We start from the raw sequence: 16,601 nt of genomic DNA, 5'->3' as shown, positions 1-16,601 counted from the left end.
GTCAGAGCTTTTGTGAATGTTCTGAAAACAGCACCTCTATGTAGACCTAGCCCCACCCACATCCGTTCCACACATGGAAAGGGGTTGGAGGCAAAGGAAAAATAAAAGGTCTACATAGAGGTGCTGTTTTCAGAACATTCACAAAAGCTCTGACGAAGGCCGTTAGGCCGATGCGTAAGCTTATTAAATATCAGTGATACTATCAAGAGCAGTGTGCGGTTTCCTTTTTCCTTTATCCTGTTTTAAGTCTATCAAAAACAACATACTATTGCTGTATCCGAACATGCAACAGCAATAGCGGAGTCATGCAGAGGCCAAATTGAGCTGACTTCTGCACAGGCCATATTGCAGTAAATGCTGTATGGCCACTGCAGAGGTCAGATTGACCATGCAGAGCCTTTTACCCTAAGCACTCTGTTACCTTGTGCCAGATATCATGCATTTCAATGGGAACGTCCACAACGGAGTGAAAACGCAACGCCCCCTTGTGGTTGGAGGCTCCATTGCGAGACGGACAGCGCATTCTTTGAAATTCTCAAAACTTTGCGTTTGCAGCGTCTTCAGTCCAGCTAGAGTCCGTTTGACGAACAGGAAGTTACCAAACCACAGAAGAAGATGGCTTTACGGGATAGCTAGCAACTTGTAAACAATTACCCATTCCTATAAGTGAGTACTATTTGAATAGTAATGTTAGTAATACACATTGGCTGTTAATTATGTATTATGCCTTTTGCCTCCTGTTCATGTGATGGTAATTGTTTTTGATGATAATTATTAGGTGGAGATTGCTAGCTACAATGGTATCTTCAACCTAGCTAGCTAGCTCCTCTGCAGTGCATGACTTGCTATAAAGTCAGAAAAACAAGTTGAGGAAAAAGTAACTCAAACATATGTTTTATTTATCACCTGAAACAATATATTGATTCCGTCTTGAAAATGTCATATTTTGCAGTCTCCCAAAATAGCCTTTCAGGTTATGTCGATATAGGACTAATTTTACTGTGGATATAGATACTTTTTTACCCGTTTCCTCCAGCATCTTCACAAGGTCCTTTGCTATTGTTCTGGGATTGATTTGCACTTTTCGCACCAAAGTATGTTCATCTCTAGGAGACAGAACGCGTCCCCTTCCTGAGCGGTATGACGGCTGCATGGTCCCGTGGTGTTTATACTTGCGTACTATTGTTTGTGTAGATGAACCTGGTACCTTCAGGCATTTGGAAATTGCTCCCAAGGATGAACCAGACTTGTGGAGGTCTACAATTTGTTTTCTGAGGTCTTGCTGATTTCTTTTGATTTTCCCACGATGTCAAGCGAAGAGGCACTGAGTTTGAAGGTAGGCCTTCAAATACATCCACAGGTACACCTCCAATTGACTCAAATGATGTCAATTAGCCTATCAGAAGCTTCTAAAGCCATTACGTAATTTTCAGGAATTTTCCAAGCTGTTTAAAGGCACAGTCAACTTAGTGTATGTAAACTTCTGACCCACTGGAATTGTGATACAGGGAAATAATCTGTCTGTAAACAATTGTTGGAAAAATGTATTGTGTCATGCACAAAGTAGATGTCCTAACCAATTTGCCAAAAGTATAGTTTGTTAACAAGACATTTGTGGAGTGGTTGAAAAATGAGTTTTAATGACTCCAACCTAAGTGTATGTAAACTTCCGACTTCATCTGTATGTGTGTGGCAACATCCAAACTTTTTTCCAGATAATCAGTAAAACCGTTCCAATAAGGCATGACATAAAGTATAGATACAACATCCAGCTGAAACAAGGCTCATATACTGTAGCTCTATTGTTGTGGAATGGACCAAGAGAAAATACAATCTTTCCTACTGATGAGTCAACAGGGTTAATTGTAGGTATGTTCTGAGGGTCAGGCCATGACACGTTCCTGAATAATAAAGCAACACCTGAGGGAATGGCATCTAAAACAATTGCGAAATCTTTAGGTGTTACAGGGATCTTGTAAAGTGATAAGAATTTCTTATAATGAAGTAGAAAACCCTCTGCATTTACAAGTTGACTCACCAATAGGATATTATTTTGGAACCAATATTCTAAAAACAGAAGTTTTTTTTTATACAATATGTCCTGATTATTCCATAATTTCTATCCACAGAGATATTATATATGCTCATAAATTAAGGACCATGACAAGAAAACCTGCCGATGAAAAGCAGAGTTTCACTGGAACTTTGTCAATATTATAATTGCAAACCAACATGAAGTTAAGGCCACTGAAAACAGAGAAGACATGATGAGGAATAAAGGCCCACATACAAGTGGGTCTTCTTAGGAACTGTTTCATCCAATTGATCTTAAAAGTATTATTTAAAGTAGTGCAGTCCAGAGAATTCCAGCCCACCATACTCATAAGTGTTTATTACAACAGTTTTCCGAATGTAATGGGTTGTCACGTCCTGACCATATACTTAGGTATTTTTGTATTATATTTGGTCAGGACGTGGCAGAGTTATGTTTGGTTATGGTATAGTGGGGTTGTGAGTGTTGGGTTAGGTTCTAGGCTAGGTTTTCTATGTGTAGGTGTATGTCTATGTTTGGTTCATTGGGGTTGGGACTCTCAGTTGAAGGCAGGTGTTGTCTATCTGCCTTTGATTGAGAGTCCCATATAGTGGGGTGTGTTTGTGTTTGGTATTTGTGGGTAATTGTATTTTGCACTGGGTTTCGTTTCTTCTGTGAAACTGTCACCTTTCGCTTTTGCGTGTTTATTTTGTATTGTCGTTTCCATCTATAATAAATATGATGTGGAACAGTCAACCTGCTGCGTATTGGTCATCAAGTGATTTCGACATATCTTCCGATGAGGGAGAATACGAGGAACGTGACAGAATTACCCACCACCAACGGACCAAGCAGCAGAGGAAGGAGCAGCACAAGGAGAGGCACCAGGAGAAAAGCTATCTGGAGTCATGGACTTGGGAGGAAATCCTGGATGGGAAAGGACCATGGGCTCAAGCTGGGGATTATCGCCGCCCGCAGTGGGAGATCGAGGCGGCGAGAGCTGAGAGGCGCTGGTATGAGGAGAGGGAGCGCAACGGACACGGGAGGAAGGCAGCCCCACAATTTTTTTGGGGGGAGGGGGCACACGGGGAGATTGGCGGAGTCAGGTGGTAGACCTAAGCTAACTCCCCGTGCTTACCGGAAGCAGCGTGGTACTGGTAAGACACCGTGTTATGCTGTGGAGCGCACGGTGTCCCCAGTGCGCGTTCAAAGCCCGGTGCGCTACATACCAGCTCCCCGCAAGTGCTATGCGAGTGCAGGCATCGAGCCAGGGCGGATGGTGCCAGCTCAGCGCGTCTGGTCTCCAGTGCGCCTCCTCGGTCCAGGTTATCCTGCGCCGGCGTTGCGCACTGTGTCTCCAGAGCGCTGGGAGGGTCCAGTTCGCCCAATGCCTGCTCTCCGCCCGTGCCGGGCCAAAGTGGGCATTCAGCCTGGAGTGTGGGTAAAGAGTGTCCGTACCAGAACTCCAGTGCTCCCCCACAGCCCGGTTTATCCTGTGCCTCCTCCTCGGACCAGGCCTCCAGTGGGTCTCCCCATCCTGGTCCGTCCTGTGCCACCTCCCAGGACTAGGCCTCCGGTGGGTCTCGCCAGTCAACAGTCGTCAGAGCTGCCCGCCAGTCAACAGTCGTCAGAGCTGCCCGCCAGTCAACAGTCGTCAGAGCTGCCCGCCAGTCAACAGTCGTCAGAGCTGCCCGCCAGTCAACAGTCGCCAGAGAGGCCAGACTGCGCTGAACTGCCGGAGTGGCCAGACTGCGCTGAACTGCCGGAGTGGCCAGACTGCCCTGAACTGCCAGACTGCCCAGACTGCCCCGAGCTGCCAGACTGCCCAGACTGCCCCGAGCTGCCAGACTGCCCAGACTGTCCCGAGCTGCCAGACTGTCCCGAGTTGCCGGACTGCCCGGACTGTCCCGAGTTGCCGGACTGCCCGGACTGTCCCGAGTTGCCGGACTGCCCGGACTGCCCCGAGCCGCCGGACTGCCCATACTGCCTGGAAAGGCCAGAACCTGAGCCGCCTCCAATATAGGTGGGTTGGGGAGGGGGGGTGTAGCACTGTGCCGTCGTTGACGGCAGCCACCCTCCCTTCCCTCCCTTTAGTTAGGGGGTTAAGTGTGTGTTTTTTTTGTGTGTTTTTTTTTCAGTTGGTTTGGTGCATTCAGTGTATGCACCTTTAGGGGGGGGTAATGTCACGTCCTGACCATATACTTAGGTATTTTTGTATTATATTTGGTCAGGACGTGGCAGAGTTATGTTTGGTTATGGTATAGTGGGGTTGTGAGTGTTGGGTTAGGTTCTAGGCTAGGTTTTCTATGTGTAGGTGTATGTCTATGTTTGGTTCATTGGGGTTGGGACTCTCAGTTGAAGGCAGGTGTTGTCTATCTGCCTTTGATTGAGAGTCCCATATAGTGGGGTGTGTTTGTGTTTGGTATTTGTGGGTAATTGTATTTTGCACTGGGTTTCGTTTCTCCTGTGAAACCGTCACATTTCGCTTTTGCGTGTTTATTTTGTTTTGTCGTTTCCATCTATAATAAATATGATGCGGAACAGTCAACCTGCTGCGTATTGGTCATCGAGTGATTTCGACATATCTTCCGATGAGGGAGAATACGAGGAACGTGACATGGGTACGGTTTCTAAACAGAAAGTTGAAAAGCTTCTGGTCTCTCTCTTATTATTTTATTTTATATAGATTATTTTACCGTCAAGATATAAAGATAGAGCGACATATGTTAGCCTCGAGATACCCTCAGCCTTGGTTATTAGGACTCTTCCTTTTAAACATGGGACACGATCGTTCAAAACATCTTGTAACTCTTCTGCAGTATAATCTTATACACCCAAGTACTTCTCTGCAGCTGCCACCACAACATCTATCCTCTGCGATGTACGTTACATTCCTGTAGTACAATTGACAACCATGGCCACGAATGCCAAAAAAACAATCTTATTGAAGCATGTTATTCCTATCCCGCTCTATTGGGCTTGCCCTACTCACAGGGATCCTCTTAGGATCCCTCACCCTGGACCCATCTTCCTCTACTACTGCCTCACCATACGACACCTTCTGCACTACTCTGATCCTGGCAACCTCAACCTGCTTTTCTCTCACTGGACACCTCTGATCTCTAGCACCATGGGTATCCCTACAGTTTACACACACAACTTTTTCCACCGATACTACACATTCCTACACATCTTCAGCTTCAGTTGATCCTCCTCAACACTTAATGCCACTCCAGTTATCACTCCTTGCAATGGTGCCCTGCTCTGGAGAGGAAAGCAAGTCACAGTTCTAATCCTTAGTCAGGTGGTGCAGCGTAATGCTCCCTCTGGACGGCAGAAACGCAAAGATTCTACATGATTCAACCTTGAGTTTTACCAACCCTGCATTCTCCAACCTCTTCTCCACCCAGCCTGACACCAAATATGGATCTGACAGAAGATCCATATCCACATTCTCTCCAAAAATCTCACTTCCACTGGACCAGAATCATCTTTGTCATCATCAGGACGAGGCTCAAACTTGGAGGTCTTCACCACACTTTCCACCGCAGTTAATTCATCCTCACTCTTGTCACGTTCAATTTCCTTCTCTAGCTCTTCCGAAAGTTCTGTGTGATCCACCACTGAAAACATGTCCACCACTGAAAACAGAAGAGGTTGGGGAATGTGGGGTTGATGAAAGTGACTCGAAGTGGAACCACCCTTTGATAAGCAGTGTCCACTTTGTCAAAGCCAGGGTCGCAAAATATTTATCTTGTCCATTACCACCGGCCTCTCCAGAGTGCTGTTGGAGAGATGCATCTCTGAAGCTCCACCAACATTCTGTTAAAAAATGATTCTAACATAAATAATATAGTAGATTTAGGATATGGTAGAAAGAGTATGTGGCCTTTTCTGTAGCCTACAGGCTGGAGATAAAATGTATGGCAATGTAATGAGACGGACACTTTTTACATCATGCAGGTTTCTCCAGTCAAATAGCCTAACCTAAATGGAAACCAATCAGCTGTCAAATGAGCTGTCATGTTAACAAACAACATATCCTAAAAACAGGACCGGTCAAAGTAAAATGGACAATATGGAATAGACAAATAGAAAGTAAAATGGACAATATGGAATGGATAATCACAGCTGTTGTCCAGGAGTTTCATCCCATTGTCATGATCAGTGGTTTCAAGTTTGTATCTGTACATTTTTGACAAGCTATCTGTGTCTGTACATTGTTTTCATAGCGAAAAAGAAAATACTTCTGCATTTCCCGCTGTGTAAACACCTTGCAAAATGGCTGGTGATAACTCCTGATCAAGTTGGGTAGTTGATATTCAGAGCTTAAATAGCCATATTGATTAGTCAAAGGAATCAGGACTAATAAAACCAATGCAATGGCCTGACGTTAGTGACGTTACTCGATCTGATATCTTGAAGTAGTTGTTTCCTTTGCTCTGCGAGGGCTGTGGCTTTTGTGGTGGTAAAGATGCTTTGTGGAAGGCAGTTGTTGATGTGTTTAGAGGGTCCCTGGTTCGAGCCCAGGTTAGGGTGAAGGACGGAAGCAACACTGATACACATGCGAGTGTGTGTGTGACTGTCCAGCCAGCAGTGCAGCAGGACGCTAACTGTTTTAGTGTCAACAGCAGGACTCAAGTCTGCAGCCCTAGTTTCCATAACTTATGTACCAGGGTTATCATCCACAGTGTTCATCCCTGTTTCCATAACTTATGTACCAGGGTTATCATCCACAGTGTTCATCCCTGTTTCCATAACTTATGTACCAGGGTTATCATCCACAGTGTTCAGTCCTGTTTCCATGGTTTATGTACCAGGGTTATCATCCACAGTGTTCAGTCCTGTTTCCATGGTTTATGTACCAGGGTTATCATCCACAGAGGTGTAAAGAGGAGCTAAGACAGAACAAGGACAACACGATGATGACATGAGTCACAACAGAACTGCGTGGTAGTGGGAGGACTGCAAGGGCAACCAAACCACATCATTATATAATTACATTACATTCCTCCATGGATATTTTTGTTTGTTTAAAGGTAGTGTTCGCAGCGGCGAAGCAGTCTAAGGCACTGTATCTCAGTGCTTGAGGTGTCACTACAGACACCCTGGTTTGAATCCAGGCTGTATCCCAACCGGCCGGGTTTGGGAGTCCCGTAAGGCGGAGCACAATTGGCCCAGCGTCGTCCGGGTTTGGCCAGTGTTGGCCGTCATTGTAAATAGTAATTTTCTCTTGACTGACTTGCCTAGTTCAATAAAGGTTAAATAAAAATTATTATTAGAATCATTTTTTTCAAGTCTCCTTGCACTCTGAGTGGAACAGTGAAGTGCTGCTGTCTAGTGGCAGACGTGTGAATTTGGAATCAGGTCTCAGAAAGAGAGGAGAGAAAGAGTGAGAGGGAGAGACAGAGAAGTGTCGTCACCACTTGGGTCATTTGTTTAGTTGTAAAGTATTGATGACAATATGTTGCCAGACAGTCACACAACAGGACAGTCACAACAGAGCCCCTTCAGCATTCAGTTGTGCCCTCTCTCTCTTTCTCTCTCTCTCTCTCTCTCTCTTTCTCTTTCTCTTTCTCTTTCTCTCGCTCTCTCTCTCTGTGTGTCTCGCTCTCTCTCCAAATGTATCCTGTCCTAACCTGTGTGTGTGTGTGTGACTATTTTTATTTTTATTAGAATTTTTTTATTTCACCTTTATTTAACCAGGTAGGCCAGTTGAGAACAAGTTCTCATTTACAACTGCGACCTGGTAAGCAAAGCAGTGCGACACAAACAACAACACAGAGTTACAAATAAGATAAACAAACGTACAGTCAATAACAAAATAGAAAAATCTGTATACAGTGTGTGCAAATGAAGTAAGGTGGTAAGGCAATTAATAGGCCAATAGTGGCGAAGTAATTACAATTTAGCAATTTACACTGGAGTGATATATGTGCAGATGAGGATGTGCAAGTAGAAATACTGGTGTGCAAAAGAGCAGAAAAACCAAAACAAATATGGGGATGAGGTAGGTAGTTGGTTGGATGGGCTGTGTACAGCTGCAGCGATCGGTAAGCTGCTCAGATAGCTGATGTTTAAAGTTAGTGAGGGAGATATAAGTCTCCTACTTCAGTGATTTTTGCAATTCGTTCCAGTCATTGGCAGCAGAGAACTGGAAGGAAAGGTGGCCAAAAGAGGTGTTGGCTTTGGGGATGACCAGTGAAATATACCTGCTGGAGCACGTGCTACGGGTAGGTGTTTGCTATGGTGAGGGCATAGAAAATGGTTTGTTTTGTAAAGTTAAGACGTCATTCAATTAGTTTACTTGGGTGACCAAGGAACAAATGGCATTCGATTATGGGAAAACAATGGCATGAGTCATGCCATACACACACACACCTTTGTTTTACTATCCTTGTGGGGACCAAACAATTGATTCCCATTCAAAATCCTATTTCCCTTAAACCTTACCCTAACATTAACCCCTAACTCAAAAAACCTAACCCCTTACCCTAATTGTAACCCTAAACCTAACCCCTTTTTTTGTGGGGATCAGCAAAATGTCCCCACTTGTCTGAATTTTCCTTGTTTTTCTGTCCTTGTGAGGACTTCTGGTCCCAGCAGGGAAGCTAAAAACCAAACACACACACAGCACTTTCTAATGATAACCTGTTTGGATGAGTCTGTTGTACGCTTTTCAATTATCATGTTCCAATGGCAATTTAGGTCATTACTGATTCTAATGTCTTCATTTTGTCTTGGCTAATGAATGTGAAGAGCGACTGACGCAATATGAGCTTATATTAGCTCATTTTGCATCTGTCATTGCTTTGCATTGAGATCATAGCTCAGACCCAAATTAGACTGACACAGGAAGTGCCTGAGTGTTTAAGAAACAGTGTGTGCCAGTGTCATCCTGTCCCCCATTCCCCATCTTTCTGTTCCCCATTGGTCCTCAAACAGCCCCTTCCCCCTGTCCCATCCGATCCCCTCTCCGCTACTCAACCCCTAGCGCGCCGTCACTCGTTCCCTTCCATCATGTTTCTATGGGTCCTGTCCCTCTGTCTTCTTTGCTCCCTGCGTCACTTGGGAAACATATGTTAAAGTAAAAGCCTGGCAGCCTGAGCCAATGACTCCCGACTGAAGTACGAGAAGTCGCCTTTGATCAGTGGAGCCGCCAGTCAGTAGGCAGCCGAACCGTGGCTGAGCGTCATACCCACTGCTTTATTCTCCTTCTGCATGGCACACACTGGAGCCCCGGGCGTGTCTAGGAGACGTCTGACGCAGACACAGCGCTGCCAGAGTGGAGCTAGCTCTTAGGAAGGATATGGATTCATTTGTTTCAGCAGCATGACGGTTTTCAGTGTAAGTGTGTGTAATGTTACCATCAGTGCTCTCACAGAGTTTGAGTCACTCCCAGCTGCATGCATAGCCTCTGCACGTTGTCGTGTCTTTGGCATCATTAAAATGGAAGACTTGTTTATCAAATAACTCTCTGTAATTATTATTACGCTATTAAATTGATTAATCGTGTAACTGTAATTAACTAGAAGGTCGGGGCACCAAGGAAAATATTCAGATTACAAAGTTATAATTTTCCTAATGTAACTTTCAGATATTGTAATATCTGATTGATTTGTCTCCATTAATAATGTGTTATTTATCTCACGTCAATCTCATTCCAAACGTCGTAAATTGTTGGTTATCTGCACGAACCCAGTCTTCACTATGAGTCATCCATACATCAATTGTCTTAAAATCACTTATTTACTAAACTAAATAATTCACAGAAATGCAAAAACAGATATGGTGACAAAGAAATGATAGGAGAATGTGCCCTAGTGGGCTAAACCAGAATGGCGGCTTGTTACACAAGGAAAGGGGGGTTGGGCTTGAATGAAAGAGCGGGAAGACTGAGGAACACAGAAACAGCTATGCTATCGTAAATACAGTATCTTGTGCATTCTAAATTACTTAAGGAAAATGCAATAAATATTTACTCTGAGCTGCGCTTCGGTAGGCTGGTCGTAGATGCTGGCCGTGTTGGCCAACAGAGATCTTCCTGTCCACGAAAGAATGTCTCTGGTGGTAAAATGGATACGTTGTAGTATCTTCGTTGTGTGTTAGATTGGATCCGTCGTCCGTCCTTTCCTAGCCCACGTCTACAGCGGCCGCTGCTAACTCAACGGCTAGGAAGTATCACTTCTGTAGTGAATAAGGGTTCAAAGTTCATACCATTCACAACCAAGGCTCACGCCGAGGTTGGCTTAGTTCTGTACTTGACATGTGTGTCCTTTTAACGCAGAGGCTGCAGACCTCACGTACCCGGAACAGACTGATTACGTTTTCGTCACTGACTTATATAGTGGCGAGGGGAGAAGGGTGTGTTTCATCGTTTATAACCTCTGTCTCTTCACAGGGGCGGGCCACTGATTGGTCAGGGCTCTAACCTTATGAAAACCCAATTCTCTCATTTGGAAGCTAAAATTACATTTAAACTCCTAACAAACAGTTTCAATATCAAACATTTAAATTGCACAACAATTCCATGTGAATCTGATAACTAGAATGTGTAGACTTTCCCAGGTACAGTTTATGTCGTCCTGTCATCAGTCATAATGTCTCAGATGACAACCGAACTGACATCCATACTCATTAAGTACCTGGTATATTTCCAACAGGTTCTATTACCGAAATATGGTTCCTTTCCCCCAACTTGTTTGATGTTCCCAGACTCTCTATGTTTAACAAAGGCTACTCAAAAGTCCTTCAGTAGGGTCGGAGAGAGAGGGGAAGGGAGAAAGGTATTTATGGGGGGTCATAAACCTTACCCACAGGCCAACGTCATGACAACGTGCAAGCTTCGAGCTTAAATGCATTGATCATGAAATTGTGTCATTACGAACTTCTCCGCAATGCTAAATTCCATTCTGTTGGACTCCAGCGATTACTTCTTGTAGCACTGTAACCTTTTCAGCGTGCGCAAGCCCTGGCTAGACGGAGAAGTTTCGCTCGAGTCCAACAGAATGGAACATAACGTTGCAAATAAAGTTTGGAATGACACAATGTCATGTGTACAACATAAAGGCCTGCATCACTACAAGTATTTGGGTGTTTTTGGAGCCTTTGTTCATGTTTTATCTGTGCCCCTCCAACTGCAGAACAAGCATGAGGAAGTCTATCGCTGTTTAGATACGTTTCTCAAAACCAAGTGAAAAAGTGTCTGGACGATACTATAACATGCTATCCAAAATACAGATTTGGTTCAAAAAAGTGAACTTGTCCTTTAATCCTTTTTTTGCCTCTGCCAGGTGGTGTTCAATCTGATCCACAGAAGCCAACGCGTTAGTACGTCTGATTCAACTGTTTAACTAATCATAGTCTTCAATCAACATTTCATTCGTTAGATTGAGTTTGTTGCAGCATCGGCTGGAGTAAAAGCCTGCATCCATGACACTTTGCAGATACCTTTGGCCAGTGTTTCCCAGCTCCAGTCCTCCAGTACCCCCAACAGTACATCTTTTTGTTGTAGCCCTGGACAAACACACCTCATTCAACTCATTGAGAGCTTGATGATTAGTTGACAAGTTGAATCAGGTTGTCCAGGGTTACAATAAAAATATATAATAAAAAGTATATATATGTCATATATGACCTCAAACATGCCAGGAACTCCATTTCAACCACAGTGGTCTTCTTGGTACGTCAACCCCAGTAAACCTCATGCTCACCCACACACAGACACACACACAATCAATCACAATAGAATGTTGAATTCTGAGTTCTGCTTTTGTCCCTATTGGTTTACTTCAAAGAACATTTCATGTCTAGTTGGTCTTATAAATGGAAAAAAAAACATTAGAAATTCCATCGATTTCTCTTCTAAGTACAGAACTTCAATCATATACGTACTCTAAACATAAAGGTGATATGGTCATGGAGGTATTTATGATATTCTACTCCAGTGGCTCTGCCCCCCAAACTCTGAGAGAAAATTCAAGTTTTCATCATCAAGATAAGTTACATACAGGTGTAGGATTTAATTTGAGCCAGCTTTCTAAAGCAGGAAAATAATCCTGCAGCAACAGGAAATGTGGATAATAATTAATGGTCGTTTTTGCAAGGGTTGATAGATTTTTCGTAAGAGAAAATCAAGTCTGAAATTTCAAAGTGGAAATTATAAACTTCAGAAGCCTTCTTAAACCTCAAATACACTACAATTCCTGCAACAGGGTGATCAGATTAAGATCTTACATCTGTACTATATTTCTCTGTGTCATGAAATACATACAGTACATAGAAGACATTAAGACATTGTCGTTGGAGGAAGTCATTGTTGGACTTGTCAGGAGGAGTAAAGTGCCACAGTCCCAGTCTCTTGTCTCGGTCTTATCATCATGTCTATTCATGATGTGTCCCATTTCCTTGATTGACACGGTAGCTTGTGAAAGTCACGCCTCTTGTCTTGTCTTAACATCTCAGCATCCGTTCTCAGGTACGATCCTGCATTTGAGGATCTTCAGGTAGTTCTGGACCTTGTTGGAGTCCCGTCTGAAGCAGTAGAGTAGGTCGTGGTCGCTCATGGCCTGGGATTCTCCGCTGGTGTCTGACGAGGGGTCCAAGGCCTCAGGGGAGGACAGGCCACTCAGGGAGTTACTGATCATCCCCAGGTTCTGCATCTGAGAGAGAGGGACACAGACAGTGGATTGTCAGAGACAAGGAATTTTACTTTCTGTACATATTGCATTATGAGGTGTGTCTGTGTGTGTGTGTGTGTGTGTGTGTGTGCCTTCTCTCGTGAACTATCACATGCCAACCCAGTAGCAGAGTGAGGATTGTCTAGTGACATCCTGGTTGACATCTGCATTCGTCACTGACTCAGTGATGGTGTCAACATCAGTCTACACAATGTCACTATGGATCAAGTTGCTATAGGAGTTTCTTTTCACTATAGTATGCTCAAGGCTAACTCTGTCTTATTTGCTTTAATTTGCTTTCTCTCTCTCCCACTATCTATATCTTTCTTTAATTCTCTCTCACACACTCACTCACTGTCACTATAGTATGTATGCTCAAGGCTAACTCTGTCTTATTTGTATTCTCTCCTTCACACTCACTCACTGTTACTATAGTATGCTGAAGGCTAAATCTGTCTTATTTATATTCTCTCTCTCTCTCAGTCTGTCTCTCTGTTTCTCTGTCTTTCTCCCCCATCTCTGTGATTCATTCAGTGACATACACACTTCGTCATCTGTGAGACATTTCACATTATAATTCTTACATAAAGCCATAGGTAATATTCAACGTAATCATCCAAACAACAAATAGTAATGATGGATTTAAGTGATGATTATTTTCTAGAATTGAGCTGCAGTCAGTAGAAATGTTCATTGTATAATTATGAGCTCATAAAGAGATTAATATTACTTAATTGGTGGGTAATATAATAATACATTAGTTATCAGATACACTATATATACAAAAGTATATGGGCACTCCTTCAAATTAGTGGATTCGGCTATTTCAGCCACACCGTTGCTGACAGGTGTATAAAGTCAAGCACACCGCCATGCAATCTCCATAGACAAAAATTGGCAGTAGAATGGCCTTACTGGCGAGCTCAGTGACTTTCAACGTGGCACCGTCACAGGATGCCACCTTTCCAACATGTCAGTTGGTCAAATTTCTGCCCTGCTAGAGCTGCCGCGGTCAACTGTAAGTGCTGTTATTGTGAAGTGGGAACATCTCTGAGCAACAATGGCTCAGCCGCAAAGTGATAGGTCACACAAGGTCACAGAAATGGGCCGCTGAGTTCTGAAGCACGTAACGTGTAAAAGTAATCTGTCTTCGGTTGCAACACTCAGTATCGAGTTCAAAACTGTCTCTGGAAGCAACGTCAGCACAAGAACTGTTCTTTGGGAGCTTCATGAAATGGGTTTCCATGGCCGGGTTTGGCGGATGCCAGGAGAACGCTACCTGCCCGAATATATAGTGCCTACTGTGAAGTTTGGTGGAGGAGGAATAATGGCCTGGGGCTGTTTTTCTTCATTCGGGCTCCTTAGTTCCATTTAAGGGAAATCTTAAAAGTGAGGTCCATACAGAAATGGTTTGTCGAGATCGGTGTGGAAGAACTTGACTGGCCTGCACAGAACCCTGACCTAAACGCCATCGAACACCCTTGGGATGAATTGGAATGCTGACTGCGAGCCAGGCCTAATCAGCTAACATCGGTGCCCGACATCACTAATGCTCTTGTGGCTGAATGGAAGCAAGTCCCCGCAGCAACATTCCAACATCTAGTGGAAAACCTTCCCTGAAGAGTGGAGGCTGTTATTGCAGCAAAGGGGGAACCAACTCCATATAAATGCCCATGATTTTGGAATGAGATGTTGGACGAGCAGGTGTCCACATACTAATGGTCATGTATTGTAATACACACACACACACACACACACACACACACACACACACACACACACACACACACACACACACACACACACACACACAGCCCCCCCAACCCTTCTCCCCCCACACACCCATCTTCCTATCAGCCACCTTCTCCCCCCATCTTCCTTACCCTATCAGCCACCTTCTCCCCCCGTCTTCCTCTTACCCTATCAGCAACCTTCTTCCCCATCTTTCTCTTACTGTCACTCCCTGATCTGTCTCACCTGTCTTTGTGATTGTCTCCACCCCTCCAGGTGTCGCCCATCTTCCCCGTTATCACCTGTGTATTTATACCTGTGTTCTCTGTTTGTCTGTTGCCAGTTAGTCTTGTTTGTCAAGTCAACAAGAGTTTTTTTTGTCTCAGCTCCTGCTTTTCTCTAATCTCTTTTTTCTCGCCCTTCTGGTTTTGACCCTTGCCTGTCCTCTCTTACCCTATCAGCCACGTTCTCCCCCGTCTTCCTCTCACCCTATCAGCCACGTTCTCCCCCGTCTTCCTCTTTTACTATCAGCCACCTTCTCCCCCGTCTTCCTCTTTTAATATCAGCCACGTTCTCCCCCATCTTCCTCTTACCCTATCAGCCACCTTCTTCCCCATCTTCCTCTTACCCTATCAGCCACGTTCTCCCCCGTCTTCCTCTTACCCTATCAGCCACCTTCTCCCCCCATCTTCCTCTTACCCTATCAGCCACCTTCTCCCCCGTCTTCTTCTACCCTATCAGCCACCTTCTCCCCCCGTCTTCCTCTTACCCTATCAGCCACCTTCTCCCCCGTCTTCCTCTTACCCTATCAGCCACCTTCTCCCCCGGTCTTCCTCTTACCCTATCAGTCACCTTCTCCCCCCGTCTTCCTCTTACCCTATCAGTCACCTTCTCCCCCCGTCTTCCTCTTACCCTATCAGCCACCTTCTCCCCCCGTCTTCCTCTTACCCTATCAGCCACCTTCTCCCCCCGTCTTCCTCTTACCCTATCAGCCACCTTCTCCCCCGTCATCCTCTTACCCTATCAGCCACCTTCTCCCCCCGTCTTCCTCTTACCCTATCAGCCACCTTCTCCCCCGTCTTCCTCTTACCCTATCAGCCACCTTCTCCCCCCATCTTCCTCTTACCCTATCAGCCACCTTCTCCCCGTCATCCTCTTACCCTATCAGCCACCTTCTCCCCCCGTCTTCCTCTTACCCTATCAGCCACCTTCTCCCCCGTCTCCCCCCGTCTTCTTCTTACCCTATCAGCCACCTTCTCCCCCGTCTTCCTCTTACCCTATCAGCCACGTTCTCCCCCGTCTTCCTATTACCCTATCAGCCACCTTCTCCCCCGTCTTCCTCCTACCCTATCAGCCACGATCTCCCCCGTCTTCCTCTTACCCTATCAGCCACCTTCTCCCCCGTCTTCCTCTTACCCTATCAGCCACGTTCTCCCCCGTCTTCCTCTTACCCTATCAGCCACGTTCTCCCCCGTCTTCCTCTTACCCTATCAGCCACGTTCTCCCCCGTCTTCCTCTTACCCTATCAGCCACCTTCTCCCCCCGTCTTCCTATTACCCTATCAGCCACCTTCTCCCCCGTCTTCCTCTTACCCTATCAGCCACCTTCTCGACTCCCTTGCGGAGCTCGTGCACCATGTAGCTCATCTCCAGTGCTTTGTTGGAGCTGAAGTTGTTGAAGTCATCCTGGTGAACCATGTTCTGGTGGAACTGCCACAGAGGATCCTTCCATGCTACCAACAGCTTCAGAATCACCTCTGTTAACTCTTCTCTCTGAGGAGAGACAGGGGGATTTCCTTGAGCATATTAGAGAACGATAATGGGACTTACGAATTCAGAGTGCAGGTCGCTGGAGATGCTGTGCATCCTGGCACTGTGCTGGATGACCCCGTCAAAGAGGTCTGCCAGGGAAAGGAAGTGGAACCCCGCCTGAATGTGGGCACAGATAGACGCTGTGTTTCCCCTACCCCTGTCCCTGCAGCTACACACACACCAACACCATGAGCAGAGCCCACACTGAGAGAGAGAGAGAGAGAGAGAGAGAGAGAGAGAGAGAGAGAGAGGACAAAGAGGACAAGTCATGGAAGAACTAACACTGGCCTATGTATATCTAATGGAACAAGATGACATGTACGTAGGTTCATGACTCCATACCATTCA

General features: G+C 45.1%; 1 protein-coding gene across 2 annotated transcripts; it reads right to left on the bottom strand.

Moving 5' to 3' along the window:
• Positions 1-12,298: 12,298 nt before the first annotated feature.
• Positions 12,299-16,334, bottom strand: LOC115188447 (prolactin-like). Of its 2 annotated transcripts, none has more exons than XM_029747313.1 (2): positions 16,272-16,334; positions 12,299-12,693 (listed from the first exon to the last, which is right to left on the bottom strand). In XM_029747313.1, exons 1-2 carry the CDS (start codon positions 16,305-16,307, stop codon positions 12,493-12,495), a joined length of 237 nt encoding a protein of 78 aa, XP_029603173.1. In that variant the 5' UTR covers positions 16,308-16,334; the 3' UTR covers positions 12,299-12,492. The 2 variants fall into 2 exon arrangements, with proteins under 2 accessions (XP_029603173.1, XP_029603172.1); XM_029747312.1 differs by lacking the exon at positions 16,272-16,334 and adding an exon at positions 16,035-16,226.
• Between the last annotated feature and the right edge of the window lie 267 nt (positions 16,335-16,601).

This window comes from Salmo trutta, unplaced genomic scaffold, assembly GCF_901001165.1.
Source record: "Salmo trutta unplaced genomic scaffold, fSalTru1.1, whole genome shotgun sequence".
NCBI classification, from domain to species: domain Eukaryota; kingdom Metazoa; phylum Chordata; class Actinopteri; order Salmoniformes; family Salmonidae; genus Salmo; species Salmo trutta.
This window is presented reverse-complemented; position numbering and strand designations above follow the sequence as displayed.

Bases quoted from the DNA above. Each gene is read 5' to 3' on its own strand.
- LOC115188447 (XM_029747312.1), bottom strand. From the start codon at position 16,139: ATGGTTCACCAGGATGACTTCAACAACTTCAGCTCCAACAAAGCACTG. The intron at 12,694-16,034 runs GTAAGAGGAAGA...CCTCTCTCTCAG, and splicing joins TCGAGAAGGTGGCTGATAGG to ATGCAGAACCTGGGGATGAT.